The sequence below is a fragment of the Pseudophryne corroboree genome, chromosome 2 (genome assembly GCF_028390025.1).
Source record: "Pseudophryne corroboree isolate aPseCor3 chromosome 2, aPseCor3.hap2, whole genome shotgun sequence".
Taxonomy (NCBI): Eukaryota; Metazoa; Chordata; class Amphibia; order Anura; family Myobatrachidae; genus Pseudophryne; species Pseudophryne corroboree.
This window is the reverse complement of record NC_086445.1, coordinates 683,437,642-683,458,083: the sequence shown is the minus strand read 5'-3', so window position 1 is coordinate 683,458,083 and position 20,442 is coordinate 683,437,642. Positions and strand designations below refer to the sequence as shown.

The window sequence follows — 20,442 nt, the reverse complement described above, 5'->3', positions numbered from 1 at the left end:
ACCGGCACATACTCAGATCAAAACACACAGTGGATGTTAAAAGGGCAACTACAGTAGTAACAATGCAAAACCCCCAAAGCCAGGTGAGACAGGGTGGCCCCCTATTGAGCCTGATGTATTGGAATGCGAGACAGACAAAGCTCCGAGACTCTGGACGAACTTGCAAGTTTTTTTTAAAGCAGCAAACGTTTACAAGGCAACACCAACCTAGTTTTGTCTTGTAAATATTTGATGCTTTAAAAAGATGTACGAGTTCGGCTGGAGTCTCGGAGCTCCGGCCTTATCGCTTTCCAATACATCCGGTCCACTGATTCCAAAAAAGGATTTAACTTTTAAGAACATAAATCTCCTTTTCTTTATCATCCATAGGGGACACAGGCTTTACACTGGGACGCCTCAAAGATGTCCCCTTAAGGGCGGGGATGCCCCTGAGCTGCGCAAACAACCCTTCACCCAAATGCCGCATCCGTGGAGTTAAAGGTGTCAAAGAAATAAAACCAGACGATGGTATGGGCAGAGGACCACTTGGCTACTTTACAAAGCTGCTCCACACAGGCACTACGTCTAGCTGCTCAAGAAGTTCTGACTGATCAAGTGAATTCATAGGCGTGCACAGAACATTTTATTAGGGGGGCACCGTCGGAGGAGTGTGTTTGGCACCACCTACTGGGCGTGTCTAGCACCGCCTATTGTGCGTGTCTAGCACCGCCTATTGGCACTCAAAGCAATATAAAAATATGCCCCCAGCGGTGCACCTTACTCAATACCCCCAGCGGTGCCAGATAAACACTTGCCCCCAGCGGTGCCAGATACACACTTGCCCCCAGCGGTGTCAGATACACACATGCCCCCAGCGGTGCCAGATACACAAATGCCCCCAGCGGTGCCAGATACACAAATGCCCCCAGCGGTGCCAGATACATATGCCCCCATTTGTGCTCACCCTCCTCTGTTACCAGTGCCGCCGATTTCAGTCTCTGCCGCTGAGGGGAGGAGAGCGCAGCACGCGTCTCTTCTGTGCCTCACTACACTGAGTCCCTGGCTGTCTCCGGCGGCCATTTGAAATATGGGGCTGGCTTGTGAGCCAATCAAAGCTCACGGGCCAGCAGCCAATCAAGAGCCAGTCTGCACGCTCTGATTGGCTGAAAGCCGAGAGACATTGTAAATGACTGCCGGAGACGGGGACACACAGTGAGGGGCAGCGTCAGACTGAGACAGGAATTGGCGGCAGCAGCAACAGGCATGCGCGTGTGTGTGGGGGGTGCCGGACATTAGGGGGTGCCTGTGCGCACCAGGCACCCCCCCTGCGCACGCCTATGAGTGAATTGAGTCCGGACCAAGGCAGGGGCAGGAAGGTTCGCCGCAGAGTAAGATAGTTAAATAGAGCTACATCTCAAAGTTTGCTTAGTAGCCGGCTAGCCCTGTTTGTTAAAATCATGCAGGACAAGAGGGGAATCCGTTTTACGAAAATACCTAGTCCTTCCCACAACATCCAAGGAGGCCTGCTCTAGAAAATAATCTGGTACCTGGAAGAAAGGAACCACAATCTCCTAGTTAATGTGAAAACTGGATACTCCCATAGGAAGGTAACCCAATCGCGTCCTAAGGGTAGCTTGATCTGAGTAAAACATTTTTAAAAGGAGAGCGACAAGACAATGTGCTCAAGTCAGAAACCCTACTGGCCAATGCAATGACGAGGAGGAAGACCATGGACACTCGCTGGCTTACATAGAAGATGGTGTCCAAGGGCTCAAAGAGAGATTACTGGAGAGCCTGAAGAACCAAAGATAAATTCCACAGAACCACTGGAACAAACAAAAGTTGCACATGGAGGACAACCTGGTGAAAAGTCCATATATCGGGCAATGGCATAATCTGCCTCTGGAAAGAACAGAAAGGGCTGAGACCTGTACCTTTACCAAAGAAAGGTGAAGGCCAAACTCCAGCCCTGGCCAGGACTTGCAAAAGATGGAAAGGTCTGGGGTTGAAGCCTCTAGCTGAACACTGGTCAAACAGAAGAAGGCTTCTGGGCATTTAGCATGGTACGAGCCTCTTAGCTCTCAGGATGGAATTCTCAAGAGCTACCCTGTCAAAGCGAGATGGCCCAGATCCGAATGGAGGTGTGGGCCCTGAGAGAGTAGATCCAGCCAGAGAGGAACACACAGTAGAGATTCGATGGAGAGGTCCAGGAGATCCATGTACCAAGCTCTGCACTGCCAATCCGTGCCGCATTCCATCTTTGAATCTGCAGAGGACCCGCGGAGTTATTGAGATTAGAAGGAAGATGTACATGAGTAGGAAGGACCAACAAACCACTAAGGCATACACCAGAAGAGCTCCCGGACCCCTGCTACAGGAGCAGTATATTGGCAGTTTGTGTTGTGCCGAGACGCCATTAAGTCAATCTTTGCGAGGCCTCAGAGGAGAACTAGGAGCTGAAAGACGTCTGGGTGTAGGACCCACTCACCCGAATGAACGTCCTGGTGGCTTAGAAAATATGGCTCCCAGTTTTGGACACAGGATGTTGATTGCTGACAGAGCTGGAAGATGATGCTCCGCCTACTGAAGAATTTGACTCACCTCCATCATGGTGCTTCAACTATGAGTGCCACCCTAATAGTTTATGTAGGCAATGGTTGTCGCGTTGTCCCACTGCACCTTGACAGGCCACTCGTGGAGGAGGGGCTGTGCTAGGCAAAGAGCTCTGTAAAACAGTCTCAGCTCAAGAATATTGATGTTTACCTGACGTTCCTGAGTCATCCACCGACCCTGAAATTTCTGATAACAAGTCACTGCCCCCCACCCCCAAAGACTTGTGTTAGTAGTGAGAAGGATCTAATCCTAGAACCAAAAGGGGCAGCCCTTGTCCAGGTGGAACCAGTGGAGCCACCACAGGAGAGAATGATAGATGTCTCTCGAGATAATGATCATCTGTGAGTGGAGATGGAGGTGGAATTTCCAGGCAAAATCACACATGTCTGAACCTGGGCATACTCCACCATGTTGAAGGTGGAGATCAGAGAACCCAGAACCGGCATGCAAGAGTGAATTGATACTTGACAGTGACTCAACAATGTGCTAATCTTGGGCTGTAAGGACTGAAGCTAGTCTGTGGATAGGAATAGACCCTGGAGTCTGGAATCCAGTAAAGCCCCTAGATGTAGCATGTCCTGAGAGGGAGCCAAGGTGGATTTTCACCAATTAATGATCTACCTGTGGGACTGAGTAGGTCTACCATGAGATGGATGTGATCTCTAATCCTATCCGGTGACTGGGCCAGGAGAAGTAGGTCATCTAATTAAGGCAGTATTTGGATTCCCCTGTGGCAGAGAAGTGTTGTCAGGACTGCCATGAATTTCGTGAAAACACAAGGAGCCGTGGAAAGTTCAAATGGTAACACCCTAAATTGTAAGTGTTCCTCCCATCCTGCAAACCAGAGGAAGCGCTGGTGACTGACCCTGATGCGAATATGTAAATAGGAATCCTGGAGAGCGAGGGAGGCCATGAAGTTTCCTGGCTACAGAGCCAGAATGATGGAGCACAGAGACTCCATGCGGAACTTAAGAACTCAAAGGTAACTATTGAGTGACTTCAGATTGAGGATGGCGTGCTCTATGGACTATCCGACTATCAGCAATCTAAAGTCACTCAACAGGTACCTTCGGGTTCCCAAGTTCAGCATGGAGTCTCTGCGCTCCCCCGAAAGGGGAGAGCCTCAAGAGATTTCTTAGAGTCTGCTGAGTGCGCTAAGGTGTCTGCTTGCCACAGCAGAAGCAGACACCTTACAGGTTAAAATACCTGTGTCAATGGCAACCTCGCCAAGATAGGAGCCTGTTTCCTTGATATGTTCCACCATAGAGAATAACTCTATTCTGTGGACACCAAAACAGAGACAGTCTCCTAGGGAATCCACCCATCGACCGATGGCCTTAGTCAACCAGGTGGACACAAGGGCTGGTTGTACAATAGCTCCTGCATTGGAATAAATCACTTTAAGGGTGTCAGGTCCTTAAGGGAAGCAGTGTTAGGGATAGGAAGGGTAGTGGATTCGACTAGCAAGGCTATGTGAGCATCTACTGGAGGGTGGGACTCCCATTTGGCCCTATTTGCAGCAGATTGTGGACAAATAGCAGTAACGCGCTTAGAGACTTGGAAGTGCTTGTTAGGGGTAGCCCATGCCTCCGCTAGGAGCTCCCCAGGTTGAGTAGAAGAAGGTAACCTCAGCAGCCACCTGGTTCTGACATTTAAATAATGGGGCACCTGTGTTAGATGTCTGATCGGAGTCCTTTATCAAAAGTGCAGACTTAACTGACTTGAACATCCACCTGCAGTAGGGAGTCCTCTGGCATAGAGGAGGTCTCACCACAGAGGTAATGGAGACATTATCCTCATGATAGGAGGAAACCTTCAAGTCTGAGTCGTAACCCAACAGGTGCATAAACATTTGTTGCAGACACCTGCACCAAACCCTGCACCGACTGAGTGAGTGACTGGACCCATAGAGGGTTCTGCGGCAGAAGACTGCGAATCACCCTGAGCAGGTAGAAGACTGGTGACCAGGCATGGATAGACTAGCAGGTGGGGCGGGCCTAGGGGTTGTGAGCATATTAACTAATTGCAATATACCTGTGAAAGCATGGAGGCCCATGTCGGTTCCTGATTGGAAACTGTGGCCAAAGGGACCCCTAACAGTGTAGCCATGAAGCACTGGACACAAAGCTCATTGTGGTCTGGAGCCTGAGGAGAAAGCACACCAGTACAGTTCCGACAGTTACATAATACAGGAACGCCCCCGCCCCTGGGTGCTTTGCCCCTGGAAGACATGTTAATGAAATTCCAAGGATGTCCCCACGCACAAAATTTGTCCAGAACAGTGGTGTGCTACTAAGGGGTAGTGCACTGAATGTCTGAGAGCCAAAAATAAATAAATAAGTGGGGCTATGTAGGCAAATAATATAGGTTGAATGCCAATAGACAAATTGGTGTTCACCAGAGTTCAAGATAGAATAAGATAAAAACAAACTGAGATATTAGCTGAAAAACAACAAACTGAGAGCAGACAGAATACAGGCTAAAACAGTACTTCAACGATAAAGAGCCTATACACTTACTACATGCATACATAATATTTAATGCAATTAACCAAATGGGTGAAAGTGTTCAACAATCCAAACCCAACACGGGAGGAAGGAGCTGTATGTATAACCTGACCACAGGGAGACAAGGAGCCTGTAATTCTCTTTGGTGAGGTGCTGTAGCTGGTAGAAATGGCTGCCCAGCATCTTTTGGAGGGAGGAGAGAGAGGAGTAAGCCCTGTGGCGGGATGCCTGCTGGAGGGAACACACCAAGGGGTGAGGGAGGGGCTAACAAGGAAAACCTGCCTCAACACTCCTGGCATGGATCCAGGACAATGTCCACCACTAATGTAGTGCCCCATTGCCTATCAACTGCCCTGGTGGTCTAGTGGGTATGCAGAGACAACCTGGGCCCCCATTGCCAGTGGTGTCCCTCACTTGCAGTGACAGCCGGTATGTGTGTGGCTCCCTGCTAATAGGGAGCCGCCTTACCTGCTCCCTGATGCGTCTGGTTGCAGCTACCTTGGTGCATGCTGTGGAGCCAGCCAAGGTCACCGTCCCAGTCACCAATGCTGCGGCCACTAGTGCCGAGTATTGTTGAAGTGCCAGTGGGGCGTCCTATAGGATGCTGACTCACTGCCTGCTCAATAAAAGAAAATAAAAGTAAATAAAAGAAACGAAATTAAACTAAAATGAGGCTGCTTAAAAGCAGCCCCTGTGTAAAAAAAAAAAAAAAAAAGGGTCCACCACTTGCAGGCACCAAACGAAAAACTGATCCCTGAGACTCGGGGCTGAGTATAGGGGAGAGGGAGTCTGGGCTGCTGGGAGAAGAAACTTAACCGTTTGGTGCCCAGACTCTAACTCACTATCTATACCCAGTGTAAAGCCTATGTCCCCTATGGATGATAGAGAAAAGGACAATAATCATGATCATGGTTTAACATCTAATTTTCAATAGATTTTAATAACTCACTGGTGCTCTCTCTCACCCAGGACGCTAACATATGTAGTTACGGATCTGCATAAATGCAATACCTTGGGGTATATTTACTAAGGTCCCGAGTTAATTCGAGTTTGTATTTTTCTTCTAAGTGTGATCACGGGAATTTACTAAAACACAAATCTCGGCAGTGTTGGGGCTATTCATATTGTTTTTACCGGCAGAGTTCACAAATACGAATTAATAGACCATCGATCAAACATGGCTGTTATTTTATAGAAGTCTGTAATAAGAATCCGTATTCTCAATCACTGCCGACAATAGCCAAACACTGCCGGGAAAGCATAGAATTCGTATTGAAAAAAAAAAAAGGAGCTTTCAAATAGACCTGCTTTTTGCTGGCGTGTTCAGATAGTCATGCATGGATCAGTGAGATCCATGCATGCTTATCTGTGTAAAAGGGTCTGAAATAGTTAAAAATAAATTAAAAAAATTATGTGGGAGTGCCTCATCATGGCACTCTCCTGATTGACAGGCTAGTAGCGCACAGCCAATCAGGAGAGCGCCGTGACATGGCGCTCCCTGATTGGCTGCTGGGATCTCCAGTGACAGGAGTCACGGGGGGTCTCGGCAAATATGGAAAGGGGTACCCTGTGCAAATATGGAACCCCTTTAGTGGCGTGGATCGGATTTTCGTTATTTTATTTTTGACAAGGCTGTGGATTACTGCAGGAACGAAGAGGACAGATCATCACTGGATAATAGGCGAGTATATTGGAATTTTGGTTTTACAGGTAAAGGTTTGAATTCAACATGGAGAAGGTGACGTGATTGGGCGGCGTGGGATGTAGGTAAGTATGTTGAGTGTGTAAGTGTGTTTTAATAAATTTGTACTATCACGGTGTGTGAGTCTTGTTTTTATTGGGGTATTTCTTTTGTTGTAGAACTACAGGTACCAGCGGGCCCGTTATTTCCCCGCATGCTGGTACTTGTGGTTCTCCAAGTACCGGCAAGCGGGAGAGGCTTTCTGGGACTTGTAGTTCTGAAACAAAAGACAATATTCTTTTTTTACACACAAAAAGGCTTTCAGCCCCCCATCCACCAACCCAGGGATGAGGGGGGTACAGACTCAGGCTTCACCCCTGGCCCTTGGGTGCCTGGAGGGGGGGACCCCATGATTTAAGGGGTCCCCACTTCCCCAGGGTACCCCGGCCAGGGGTGACTAGTTGGGGGGGTAATACCACGGCCACAGGAGCTAGTATAAAAGTGTCCCCGGCTGTGGCATTATCTTCTGCGCTAGTGGAGCCCGGTGCTGGTTGTCTAAATACAGGGGGACCCCAGTCACTTTTCCCCGGTATTTAAACAACCAGGACCAGCTCAAAGAGCCCAAGGATGGTTATGCTTAGGAGGGGGGACCCCACGTAATTTTTTTTTTGTAATCACTTTTAACACCGTACACAATGAAGCCCTGCATGGATCTCACTGATCTAGCTGGGCTTCATTGCGTTATGTCCGGCAGTGTTTTACTCATCACTCCCGTAAAACACTGCCCGACAATACGAATAACATCGAAAACTCGGCAGCTTAGTAAATTCCCAAAAAGATTTCAAAAAGTTGCAGAAAAATACGTCCGATAAAATTCGAGTTTAAACTCCCACCGATTCGGCAGAAACACGGATCTTAGTAAATATACCCCCTTGAGTTTTATTTATTTATTTGCAACAGTGCAGTTAAAATGCTTACGAATTATAATGGTGTAAGTAAATCTTCAGCATCCGGGCATGGGGCAAAGAGAACACTTGGATGGCCATCCTCTCCAGCATGTTGTTGGTCTCAGCAAAGAACTGATCAAAGCCCCAACATTTGTCCTGGTCAGCTTCGAGGATATTTGGAAGGATGGATTTCAGCTGGGTCTTCAATCCTCTGTAAAGAAGCAGCTAACAATTATCAAAACTCATACGTTGTATTTTTTATTTTTTTTTGCAAATTGTGTTTTATTAGTAAAGAAATAACAGTATACAGCTCGAAAAAATTGCATACAGTACAAGAATTATCGTAGCATAAGCTGACATAACAGTCGTAGACTAAGCATACAGAGAACAAAAGCTATGTATAATATCATCAGCCTACTTAACTTGAGTCAGTAAACTGTATTATCTTCAAGTAATCATAACAAGAAAAACAGAACATACAAGAAACAAATAAAACAGACAGAAAAAAGGGAAAGAAAGAGAAAAAAAAGAGAAAGATGGATAGACCGCCATCACCATCACAACCCTAAGATGTCGTAGGGGGGGAAAGTAGCGAAAAGGTTTTGTATTCCTGCGTTCCTTTGAATTCCAGCCAGTCAAAGCAGACGGCTGTGAATCGAGAAGCAGATTGTTCGGAAGAAGACGTCAAGTCCTCCATTGCCATGTAGTAATCGATTCTTTGAAATCAGCTTTTACCATGCATCATAGTGTCCACCACCGCCTCATGAACTCCTCTGCCTCTCAATCAGAGATGTAGACATACTTAGAACCGCGGCATGCTGCATGGTGTGCCAGGCTGTGACTATTCACAGCTGGCGATTGCTCCATTAATTCCTAGCGATGCTCCACTAATTCCATTAGGAATTAATGGAGCGATCACCGTCTCCGAATACTTGCATCCTGGCATGCCACGCAGCCAGCCATGTTGCAGAATTCCACATAGCAGCAAAGATGAGCATGGCTACATCTGTAGATAGCAGGTCAAGATAGCAACTATTGTGTATAGGCACAATTGTTCTTTTCTGATTTGAGGTCTTGGCCACATAGTGAAGTGACATAACCTACTAATGCACCAATTTATACTTCACAATGTAAAACAAAGATTACATTTCATATATTCCAGTCAACTTTGAGGGATGGACACTGGTATTATGTCTTGGTGAACAGAGACCTGGTTCTTGCATTGTCTGAGATGGGACTACCTTTGTAAAATGTAGACTAGTACATGTCTAGTATATTAATATGTGCACATAAATTGTAACACCTGAAGTAAAGATCCCCTACGCTTATGAGTTCATGTATAATACATGAGCAGCCAATGTGCTGTATACTTAACAAAGTTGTAATTAATTGAGAAATTTGATTCAAGTGATATTAGGTGGGATATAGGGAGGATGTTATATTTGCTCACAGGCACATTCCTGTTACAGGTGTAGTATGGCTGACCAACGCCAGGATCCCGGCAGCATACCGACACTGGGATCACCATTTTGTGACACCATTGAATTAAGTTAATTGATAGCTGTCGCTGTCTTTTCAGTGGCCAACTTCCTCACTGGTCCCTGCACCTTACACCACACACTCTTTTTATTATATTGTAGATACACATTTAACAAGTACATACCCAGGATTAGAAACCACAACCTATTACACTGGAAGCAGACACCACTCTGATGCAAGCTGTTTGCTCCTGTATGGAAATATGAGAATTTTAACTATATGAAGATACTTCTCTGACAATTACACGTAACTTTATATAGTTAGAATTCTCATGCTTCCTCTACAGGAGCAAATAACTCCATCAGTAAAGTGTCTGCTACCAGTGTAACAGGTCATGGGTTCTAAACCTGGGTATGACTGCTATGAAATGTGTGATTTAAAATAAAAGACAATTAAATGTATAAATCAGTATATATTTTTTCAGAACACTCCATATACACACACACACACACACACACACACACACACACACACACACACTGCTCAAAAAAAATAAAGGGAACCCTTAAACATCACATCCTAGATCTGAATGAATGAAATATTCTTATTAAATACTTTGTTCTTTACATAGTTGAATGTGCTGACAGCAAAATCACACAAAAATTATCAACGGAAATCACATTTATTAACCCATGGAGGTCTGGATTTGGAGTCACACTCAAAATTAAAGTGGAAAAACACACTACAGGCTGATCCAACATTGATGTAATGTCCTTAAAACAAGTCAAAATGAGGCTCAGTAGTGTGTGTGGCCTCCACGTGCCTGTATGACCTCCCTACAATGCCTGGGCATGCTCCTGATGAGGTGGCGGATGGTCTCCTGAGGGATCTCCTCCCAGACCTGGACTAAAGTAACCGCCAACTCCTGGACAGTCTGTGGTGCAACGTGGCGTTGGTGGATGGAGCGATACATGATGTCCCAGATGTGCTCAATTGGATTCAGGTCTGGGGAATGGGTGGGCCAGTCCATAGCATCAATGCCTTTGTCTTGCAGGAACTGCTGACATACTCCAGCCACATGAGGTCTAGCATTGTCTTGCATTAGGAGGAACCCAGGGCCAACCGCAGCAGCATATGGTCTCACAAGGGGTCTGAGGATCTCATCTCGGTACCTAATGGCATCAGGTTACCTCTGGCGAGCACATGGAGGGCTGTGTGGCCCCCCAAAGAAATGCCACCCCACACCATTACTGACCCACTGCCAAACCGGTCATGCTGGAGGATGTTGCAGGCAGCAGAACGTTCTCCTTGGCGTCTCCAGACTCTGTCACATGTGCTCAGTAAGAACCTGCTTTCATCTGTGAAGAACACAGGGCACCAGTGGCGAATTTGCCAATCTTGGTGTTCTCTGGCAAATGCCAAACATCCTGCACGGTGTTGGGCTGTAAGCACAACCCCCACCTGTGGACGTTGGGCTCTCATACCACCCTCATGGAGTCTGTTTCTGATCGTTTGAGTAGACGCATGCACATTTGTGGCTTGCTGGAGGTCATTTTGCAGGGCTCTGGCAGTGCTCCTCCTGTTCCTCCTTGCACAAAGGCGGAGATAGCGGTCCTGCTGCTGGGTTGTTGCCCTCCTATGGCCTCCTCCACGTCTCCTTATGTACTGGCCTGTCTCCTGTTAGTGCCTCCATGCTCTGGACATTACGCTGACATACACAGCAAACCTTCTTGCCACAGCTCGCATTGATGTGCCATCCTGGATGAGCTGCACTACCTGAGCCACTTGTGTGGGTTGTAGACTCCGTCTCATGCTACCACTAGAGTGAAAGCACCGCCAGCTTTCAAAAGTGACCACAACATCAGCCAGAAAGCATAGGAGCTGAGAAGTGGTCTGTGGTCACCATCTGCAGACCAACTCCTTTATTGGGGCTGTCTTGCTAATTGCCTATCATTTCCACCTGTTGTCTATTCCATTTGCAGAACAGCATGTGAAATTGATTGTCAATCAGTGTTGCTTCCTAAGTGGACAGTTTGATTTCACAGTAGTGTGATTGACTTGGAGTTACATTGTGTTGTTTAAGTGTTCCCTTTATTTTTTTGAGTGGGGCTCGGCGGAACAGGAGGAACACTGCCAGAGCCCTGCAAAATGACCTCCAGCAAGCCACAAATGTGCATGTGTCTATTCAAACGATCAGAAACAGACTCCATGAGGGTGGTATGAGGGCCCGACATCCACAGGTGGGGGTTGTGCTTACAGCCCAACACCGTGCAGGATGTTTGGCATTTGCCAGAGAACACCAAGATTGGCAAATTCGCCACTGGCGCCCTGTGCTCTTCACAGATGAAAGCAGGTTCTCACTGAGCACATGTGACAGACGTGACAGAGTCTGGAGACGCCAAGGAGAATGTTCTGCTGCCTGCAACATCCTCCAGTACGACCGGTTTGGCAGTGGGTCAGTAATGGTGTGGGGTGGCATTTCTTTGGGGGGCCGCACAGCCCTCCATGTGCTCGCCAGAGGTAGCCTGACTGCCATTAGGTACCGAGATGAGATCCTCAGACCCCTTGTGAGACCATATGATGGTGCGGTTGGCCCTGGGTTCCTCCTAATGCAAGACAATGCTAGACCTCATGTGGCTGGAGTGTGTCAGCAGTTCCTGCAAGACAAAGGCATTGATGCTATGGACTGGCCCGCCCGTTCCCCAGACCTGAATCCAATTGAGCACATCTGGGACATCATGTCTCGCTCCATCCACCAACGCCACGTTGCACCACAGACTGTCCAGGAGTTGGCGGATGCTTTAGTCCAGGTCTGGGAGGAGATCCCTCAGAAGACCATCCACCACCTCATCAGGAGCATGCCCAGGCGTTGTAAGGGGGTCATACAGGCACGTGGAGACCACACACACTACTGAGCCTCATTTTGACTTGTTTTTAAGGATATTACATCAAAGTTGGATCAGCCTGTAGTGTGTTTTTCCACTTTAATTTTGAGTGTGACTCCAAATCCAGACCTCCATGGGTTAATAAATTTGATTTCCATTGATAATTTTTGTGTGATTTTGTTGTCAGCACATTCAACTATGTAAAGAACAACGTATTTAATAAGAATATTTCATTCATTCAGATCCTAACTGTGTGGAGTTTGTATATTCTCCCCGTACTTGCGTGGGTTTCCTCCGGGTACTCCGGTTTCCTCCCACAATCCAAAAATATACTGGTAGGTTAATTGGCTCTCAACAAAAATTAACCCTAGTGTGAATGTGTGTGTGTGTACATGTGATAGGGAATATAGATTGTAAGCTCCACTGGGGCAGGGACTGATGTGAATGGCCAAATATTCTCTGTAAAGCGCTGCGGAATATGTGTGCGCTATATAAATAACTGGTAATAAATAAATAAATCTAGGATGTGTTATTTTAGTGTTCCCTTTATTTTTTTGAGCAGTGTATATATATATATATATATATATATATATGTGTGAACTGATTTATAACTGATAACATTTCTGAGCTCAGTGGAAAGAGTTATAGTGATTTAATAAGTGAAATCTGTAAAGCTATGTTAAGTGAACCAATTGTTATGAAATTTGGTGTGTATTGGTTACCCGTTATGTATTATCCTATTATGTATCCACCTAACCTTGAACTTTATGCTATTAAGTTGCTAATGGCTTAAGGTGGAGTAATAACTATTATGATTGGGAATCCGGATTGGTGTACATGAGTGGCTGTACAGTATCCTGTGACCCATACCACATCTTACCTTAAGACAGGGGGTATATACAACACTGGAAAGGGTTTTCCCAAGTAGGCCCATAATATTAACCAATACTTAGGTGGAGTCACTGTTAAATGTACCCCCTTAATGGGAGGTTAAGGGTGGGTACCCTTTAGACAACAAGGTAATCGGTAACCTAGAGTCCCTTTATAGGTTAAAGTGTGGTTACAATAAGCTGCAACTCAGCTTTGTCATTTCATTTTGCAGTTGTACAATGATCCTGTGATATCTATCAGACATTATATAAAAGAGAGACATTATAGAAAAGAGTTATCACTTGCATAACTTGCTGAGGAAAGAGGTTATAGGGGAAGCTAGAACGGTGCAATAAGGGACAAGTGCACAATGAAATTCTGTATTGGTGTTTATGTACAGTATATGAAGGGTATGCAATGGGTTCCCAAATGCACAAAGTGAACATTAAATTTTTGCAGAGTCTATGCCAAGCCGCACGCACTCAAGCCACTTACTGAAGCAGTGGGACCAGTCCAAAGTAGGTATGTCTTCTATATGCAGGATAATGGAACGGAATATGCTGCGCTTTATAAGACATGTAATAAATAAATAAATAAATAAATAAATAAATAATGGTCCCCACTGCAGCTTCCGGTGACTCAAAACGAACCCTACGCATCTTGCGCTTGATTTGTGAGAACACAAAGAGGTTGGATGGGCCTGGACGGCGGATGTGTTCATGGAACAGAAAATCCGCCACTTTCCTGGACTTGTGGTCATTGCACTGTCGTAACTGACAAGGGCACCACGAGCGTGATTTTTTAGACAGTGCCTGGAAATGTCTTCCAGCATTTGCAGGCACTGGTTGGGGTACCAGTCCCCAGTGACTTTGCGTTGCTGCATGTGTGGTACAGTAGATATATGGCCAGTCTTAGCAACAATGCAACAAGGGATGGTATTACCTGCGCACAGAGATGGTGGGAGCTGCTTTTGTTTATAGGTGATCTCTCCTACTCATTACTACATGCAAAAACGGGTATAACACAGCGCTTAGTTCTAACTGAATGTTCAAAATAATGTCGGTCTCCTCCTTGAAATTGGTTGTCCCTGTATACAAATGTAATGTGTTTCCTTGTTTCAAAATGGGATGTGATGAATGTTAACAATGTAACAGCTGCAATGAATATGAACACTGTGTTACTAATTACGCAATATATTACCATGAGGAGACACAAAGCTCCGCTCAAAGCAAATAATGGCTGATATATCACTTATAGTCAGTGTTGACACACTGATAATGTTCAAATTATCCCAAAAAATAAAAATGAAAACTGAGGTCAATCAAAAATATACGTTATGGTAAGAACTTACCGTTGATAACGTGTATGTCCACAGGTATCCACAGGATAACATTGGGATATTGTCGAGCGACAGCGAAAATGGCACCAACACGGTCACGAGCTTTCTGGCCTCCCAGGATGCATTGGGGCCTTCACCATATAGTCCCGCCCACTGACTCAGTCAAACCAGTTCTTTCCACAGCGATTTTAGGCAGGAACATCAGGTAGAGACCTGTTTAGGCGATAAGAACACACATGCACACCCTTCCATACAAGAAGGAAGAGGTTTTAGTGATTGTCTAGATCCTCAAATCAGATGCGTCAGGGTGGGATCCCTGTGGATACCTGTGGACATAAGAGAAATCACGTTATCAATGGTAAGTTCTTACCATAACGTATATTTCTCTGGCTGGGTCCACAGGATTATCCACAGGATAACATTGGGATTCCCAAAGCCATTTTCATCGTGGGGACGCTCCTGATTGCACAGGAAGACCTTTCGCCCGAAGTCTGCGTCATGAGAGGCAAAAGTATCCAAGGCATAATGTCTAATGAATGTGTTTATGGAAGACCATGTGGCTGCCCTACATATCTGTTCTGCTGAAGCACCCCGTTGTGCTGCCCAAGAAGGACCTACCTTATGTGTAGAGTGTGCAGAGACATTAGCCGGAATAGGGAGATCTGCATGAGAATAAGCTTCTGATATAACCATTCGGAGCCATCTCGCCAGCGTCTGTTTACTAGCAGGCCATCCTCGTCTATGAAATCCATAGAGGATGAAGAGAGAATCTGTTGTTCTGATGGCACTAGCATGATCTATGTAGATTTTTAAAGCCCGGACCACGTCCGGCGACGCTTCTCCCGCAGAAAGTCCCGATACCTGAAAAGCTGGGACTACAATCTCTTCATTCAGGTGAAACTTTGATACCACCTTTGGAAGATAACTAGATCTCGTTATGAGAACTGCTCTGTCTGGAAAAAAACTTAGGAAAGGAGACTTACACGATAATGCTCCTAAATCTGACACTCTTCTGGCTGACGCCATTGCCAGTAAAAAAAGAACTTTAACCGTTAACCACTTAAGATCTGCTCTCTTAAGTGGTTCAAACAGAGGACCCTGGAGAAATTTAAGAACTAAATTCAAATCCCAGGGAGCCGCAGGAGGAACAAATGGAGGTTGAATATGTACTACTCCTTGAAAAAATGTACGTACATGCTGTAAATCAGCAATATTTCGCTGAAACCATCCAGTGAACGCTGATACTTGAACCCTCAGGAAGCAACTTTCATTATCCTTTAACCTTTATCCAATCCTGCTTGAAGGAAATCCAAAATCCTGGACACTTTAAAAGATCTCGGATTGAATTTTTTCCAGTACACCAATGAATATAGGCTTGCCATATTCTATGATACACACGGGCCGAAGAAGGCTTTCTTGCTCTAAGCATAGTTTGGATTACTTGTTTTGAAAATCCTTTAGCCTCTAAGATAGAGGTTTCAACAGCCATGCCGTCAAAGACAGGCAATCCAGATGACTGTGACAACAAGGACCCTGCATTAGCAGATCTGGACGTTTAGTGAGCAGGATCGGCGCTTCCACGGACATTCTCAACAGATCTGTGTACCAATGCCTTCTTGGCCAAGCTGGAGCTATTAGAATCATTGCTCCTCTTGCTTGTTTTATCTTTCTCACTACTCTGGGTAACAGAGATATTGCTGGGAACAGATACGCCAGCTGAAACCTCCATTCTACTGACAGTGCGTCTACAAGGACCACTCCTGTGTCCCTTGTTCTCGATCCGTATCTTGGAACCTTGTTGTTTAGACGAGACGCCATAAGGTCTATCTCTGGTAGACCCCATCTGTTCACTAGTGTCTGAAACACTTCTGGGTGTAGTGCCCATTCGGTTTCCTGAATGGTGTGCCGACTGAGAAAATCCGCTTCCCAGTTTAGTACACCCAGGACAAATACTGCGGACAATGCTGGGAGATGGAGTTCTGCCCATCTTAGAATGGGAGTTACTTCCTCCATCAGTCTCTTGCTGTGAGTTCCTCCTTGATGATTGAGGTATGCTACTGCTGTCGCATTGTCTGAGTGAATCTGGACTGGTCTTCCTTGCAGACTGTCCTTTGCCTGAACTAGAGCCAAGTAAATGGCCCTTATTTCCAACAGATTTATTGGCAGGCGACTTTCCCTTGCGGTCCATTTTCCATGGAACCACAGGCTTCCGAGTACCGCACCCCAGCCTTGCAGGCTGGCATCTGTTGTCAGGACTTGCCACTCTTTTATCCAAAAGGGTCTCCCCTTGCTTAAATGGTCTGTCTGTAGCCACCACGCTAGAGACCTTTTTACGTTTACTGGAATCTTTATCATCTGCTTTTTTATCGTCTGATGATTTCCGTTCCATTTGGTCAAAATAAGGTGCTGCAATAGTCTGGAGTGGAATTGCGCATATTCCACCATATCGAAGGTTGATACCATCAGACCCAACAGTCGCATTGCTGCATGGAATGACAATGTCTAGATGTGCAACGATTCATGAGCCATGACCTGCACCTTGACTATCTTTTTCTATGGTAGGAGAACTTTCTGTAGGTCTGAATCCAATATGGCCCCCAAATGGACCATCCGCTGTGACGGATTCAGAGACGACTTTTCCCAATTTATGAGCCACCCGTGTCTCTGTAAACAAACTATTGTCTGTTGTAGATGGCTCAAAAGTACATCCTGCGAATGTCCTAGGATTAGCAGGTCGTCGAGGTATGGGAATATTCTTATCCCCTGTTTGCGCAGACAAGCTGCCATAACCACCATGATCTTGGTAAACACCCTGGGTGCTGTAGCTAGCCCGAAGGGCAAAGCTTGGAACTGAAAATGTTCCTGGAGGATAGCAAACCTGAGGTAACACTGATGCGACAGTGCTATAGGCACATGTAGGTAAGCATCCCGTACATCCAGAGATACCATGTAATCTCCCGGTTCCATTTAGCCAACATTATGGAGCGTAACGTCTCCATGTGGAACTCGGGATCCATACGTATTTGTTCAACATTTTCAGATTGAGAATTGGTCGATATGAACCATTTGGTTTCTGGATTAGAAATAGATTGGAGTAAAACCCCTGTCCCCTTTGTGATGGAGGTACTGGGACAATCACACCTGACTGCAGTTATTTCTGAACTGCTTCTTGCAGGGCATTGGCCTTCGACTCTATACGAGACGGGCTGGTGCAAAAAAAATCTTTGAGGAGGCTGCCTCCTGAATGGGAACCCATACCCCTGAGATACTACCTTCTGCACCCAAGCATCTGTTGTTGACTGTTGCCATATGTGTGCAAAATGAAGGAGTCGGCCCCCAACCCTGGAATCCTCCAGGCGGAGGCCCGTCTCTTCAGGCTGATGGTTTCTGTTCAGGTTTGGAAGCTGGCTTTTTGCTAGCCCACTGCTTCCTACCCCTGGATTTAAACTGGGGTTGCTTAGGCTCCTCTTTAGCTTTCGCCTTGCTTTGCCAACGAAAATAGTGAAATTTTAAACCCTTGGATTTAGGGTTATAGGCAACCGGAAATCTGACCTTCTTTGATTCAGCCTCTAATTCTAGGATGTCCGATAAAGGTTTTCCAAATAATATATTACCGACAAAAGTCAATGCTTCCAATTCTTTCTTGGATTCCGCATCTGCCTTCCAGGTCCGTAGCCAAACTGCTCTGCGAGCGACTACTGTCAAGGCTGAAGCTTTAGAAGCAACTGTACCTACATCAATTGCTGCTTCTTCCAAATACTGGGCAGATTGTCTTAAATGGCAAAAACAATCCTCTTGCTCCCTAGTAGGAGACGGGATGTCATTCTCTAGTTCCTCTATCCATTCGCCCATTGCCTTTGCTACCCAGGCCGAAGCCATAGCAGGTCTTACCACTGCTCCTACTAGAGAAAATATATTTTTCAAAAGGCTCTCTACCCTTCTCTCTGTGACATCATTTAGTGAGGTAGATGACAGTGGTAAAGCAGATTTATGCACAAGTCGCAGAACATGTGCATCTACTTTTAGAGGAACTTCTCTTTTCGAACAATCCACAGCTGGAAATGGATAATAAGAATCCCATCTTTTAGGAATCTTATACTGTTTAGTGGGCGCCGCCCAAGACTCATCCATCATTTCCGTCAGTTCATCTGACGCTGGGAATTCAGCTTTCACTGATCTTGTTCGTGTAAATACAGGTGCTTTAGCTTTTAACACTGTCTTGGCTGGCTCTTCCAACGAGAGAACAGCCTTCACAGCATTAATAAGTTCAGCTACATTTTCTGAACTAAAACTCTGTGACTGATCATCATACGGAGTATTCGAATCTATTGTATCATCGTCCGATGCATCATCTTGTGTAGTCTGCCACACAGACGTGTCTGTCTTAGTCTTACCTGTCCCTTGGTTGCTTGTAGAGGCTACTGGAACCAAACCATAGGAAAGGAGCTGCATGTATGGGTGCATAGTGTAACCTAACCCTTGAGGTGGTGCTACCGGAGTTAACCTGTCCGCTATTGAAGATAGAGTCTTTGCGAACATATTCCATGGTGGCTCTGTTGGTGGTTGAACCAACTCCTGGTTTTTACTTAGCTGAAAAGCAAAACAGTTTGCACACAAACCCTCATAAGTGACCAATTGATTCATATCAATTACCCCTGACTTACAAGATAAGCATGTTAGGGCTGTAGGAGTGCTTGGTAAATTCTCCTCATCACTTTTGCCGCTCATAGACATGGTAATAATCTGTTATTGACTACACAATTTGTGACTGAAAATCACCCTATATGTAAGTATATAGAGGTGAGATCAATCTGACCACAGTGCACCTGATTTGAGGGTCAGAACAGGACTGACATTACACAGAAAAGTCAGCACACATACTAGTAGTCAGTCACATGTTAAAGCAGTAGACATTGCCATATGAGAATACAACCTCCATAACAACTTATACATAAGTAGGAAAATTGTACTTCTGTTTTTTAACTGGTTCTTTTTTCCAACATAACATGCAGAAAACACAGTAATATACAGGTCTCATACGCAATAGGTACTAAAAATTAACTATTCATACTAAGAAGTAGAGAGAATTTTTAGTACTGTATACCCTGCCTCCGGAGAGCGGGATACAGGGAGACTCACCACACTTCCATATCCAAGCAAATACGCTCGTAAGACGCTGAGTGGATTCAGACGCCACTGATGTACACTACCGCACTTGATAACTGATAACGGACACAGTCGCTCACTGACGGACACGGACGCTGAGCGGCTCCACGTGTATGCAGACGCTAAGGCCTGGGACTCGGTCTGAGCGGGAACTCTAGTGTACACAACTGCAGCGTCTAAGCTGCGACCGAGTACCCTCATGGTAGCGTCTGAGCCGGAAGTGAGGTCATTCAGTTCATGAAACGAGAGACGCCCGGAAACTGGCCATGAACTCGGAGGAGAGGGGCGGCCAGGAGAGCGTCTGAATCCCCCTGTTGACTTAAACTCCCAGGATCGCGGCATCTACCTAGTCCTGGCGCCTATGATCCCCGGAGCGGAGCGCTGTCGCACTTGAGATGTTCGGCGCATCAACACACTGTTTGTAGTCTCCACCAAATCAGTGTAGCTGTGTCCTGACCCCTCTAGTAAGAGGAAGTCCATAGACTCACCGTCTCCCCATGCTCCGGCCACAGCCTGGTTACGTCTGCTGGACCTGCTAGAACATCCGACACAGACGCCCGTCGAGACAGCACTAATACTCGAAGGTAAGCGTTGTTGCGACCCCGTGGGGAGTTGTTGGAGCGACTCTTCTAGTATGCGTTTAAGACGCTGTTAAGAGAAGTCGCTTTTCAAAAATATAGTAAGTCTATAAAAATAAAATAATAAAAGCTTGAGGCTGCTACTCTCAGCAGCCCTGAGAACATGCGGCTTCCTGCCGCACCAAGCAAAAAACTGGTCAGTGGGCGGGACTATATGGTGAAGGCCCCAATGCATCCTGGGAGGCCAGAAAGCTCGTGACCGTGTTGGTGCCATTTTCGCTGTCGCTCGACAATATCCCAATGTTATCCTGTGGATAATCCTGTGGACCCAGCCAGAGAAAGACCATAAACGGATGAGTAGTGGTTAATGCTTCCAATAATTATGCCCAGGATCGTTC

At 46.0% G+C, this 20,442-nt stretch overlaps 1 protein-coding gene across 1 annotated transcript in view; it reads right to left on the bottom strand.

Annotated features, from left to right (window-relative positions):
- Window positions 1-20,442, bottom strand: part of IKBKE (inhibitor of nuclear factor kappa B kinase subunit epsilon) — a 162,480-nt gene that overhangs the window by 74,164 nt on the left and 67,874 nt on the right. The window contains exon 8 of the mRNA XM_063955165.1: window positions 7,759-7,938. Within this exon, the coding sequence (XP_063811235.1) occupies window positions 7,759-7,938 (180 nt within the window). The remainder of the gene's footprint in view (window positions 1-7,758; window positions 7,939-20,442) is intronic.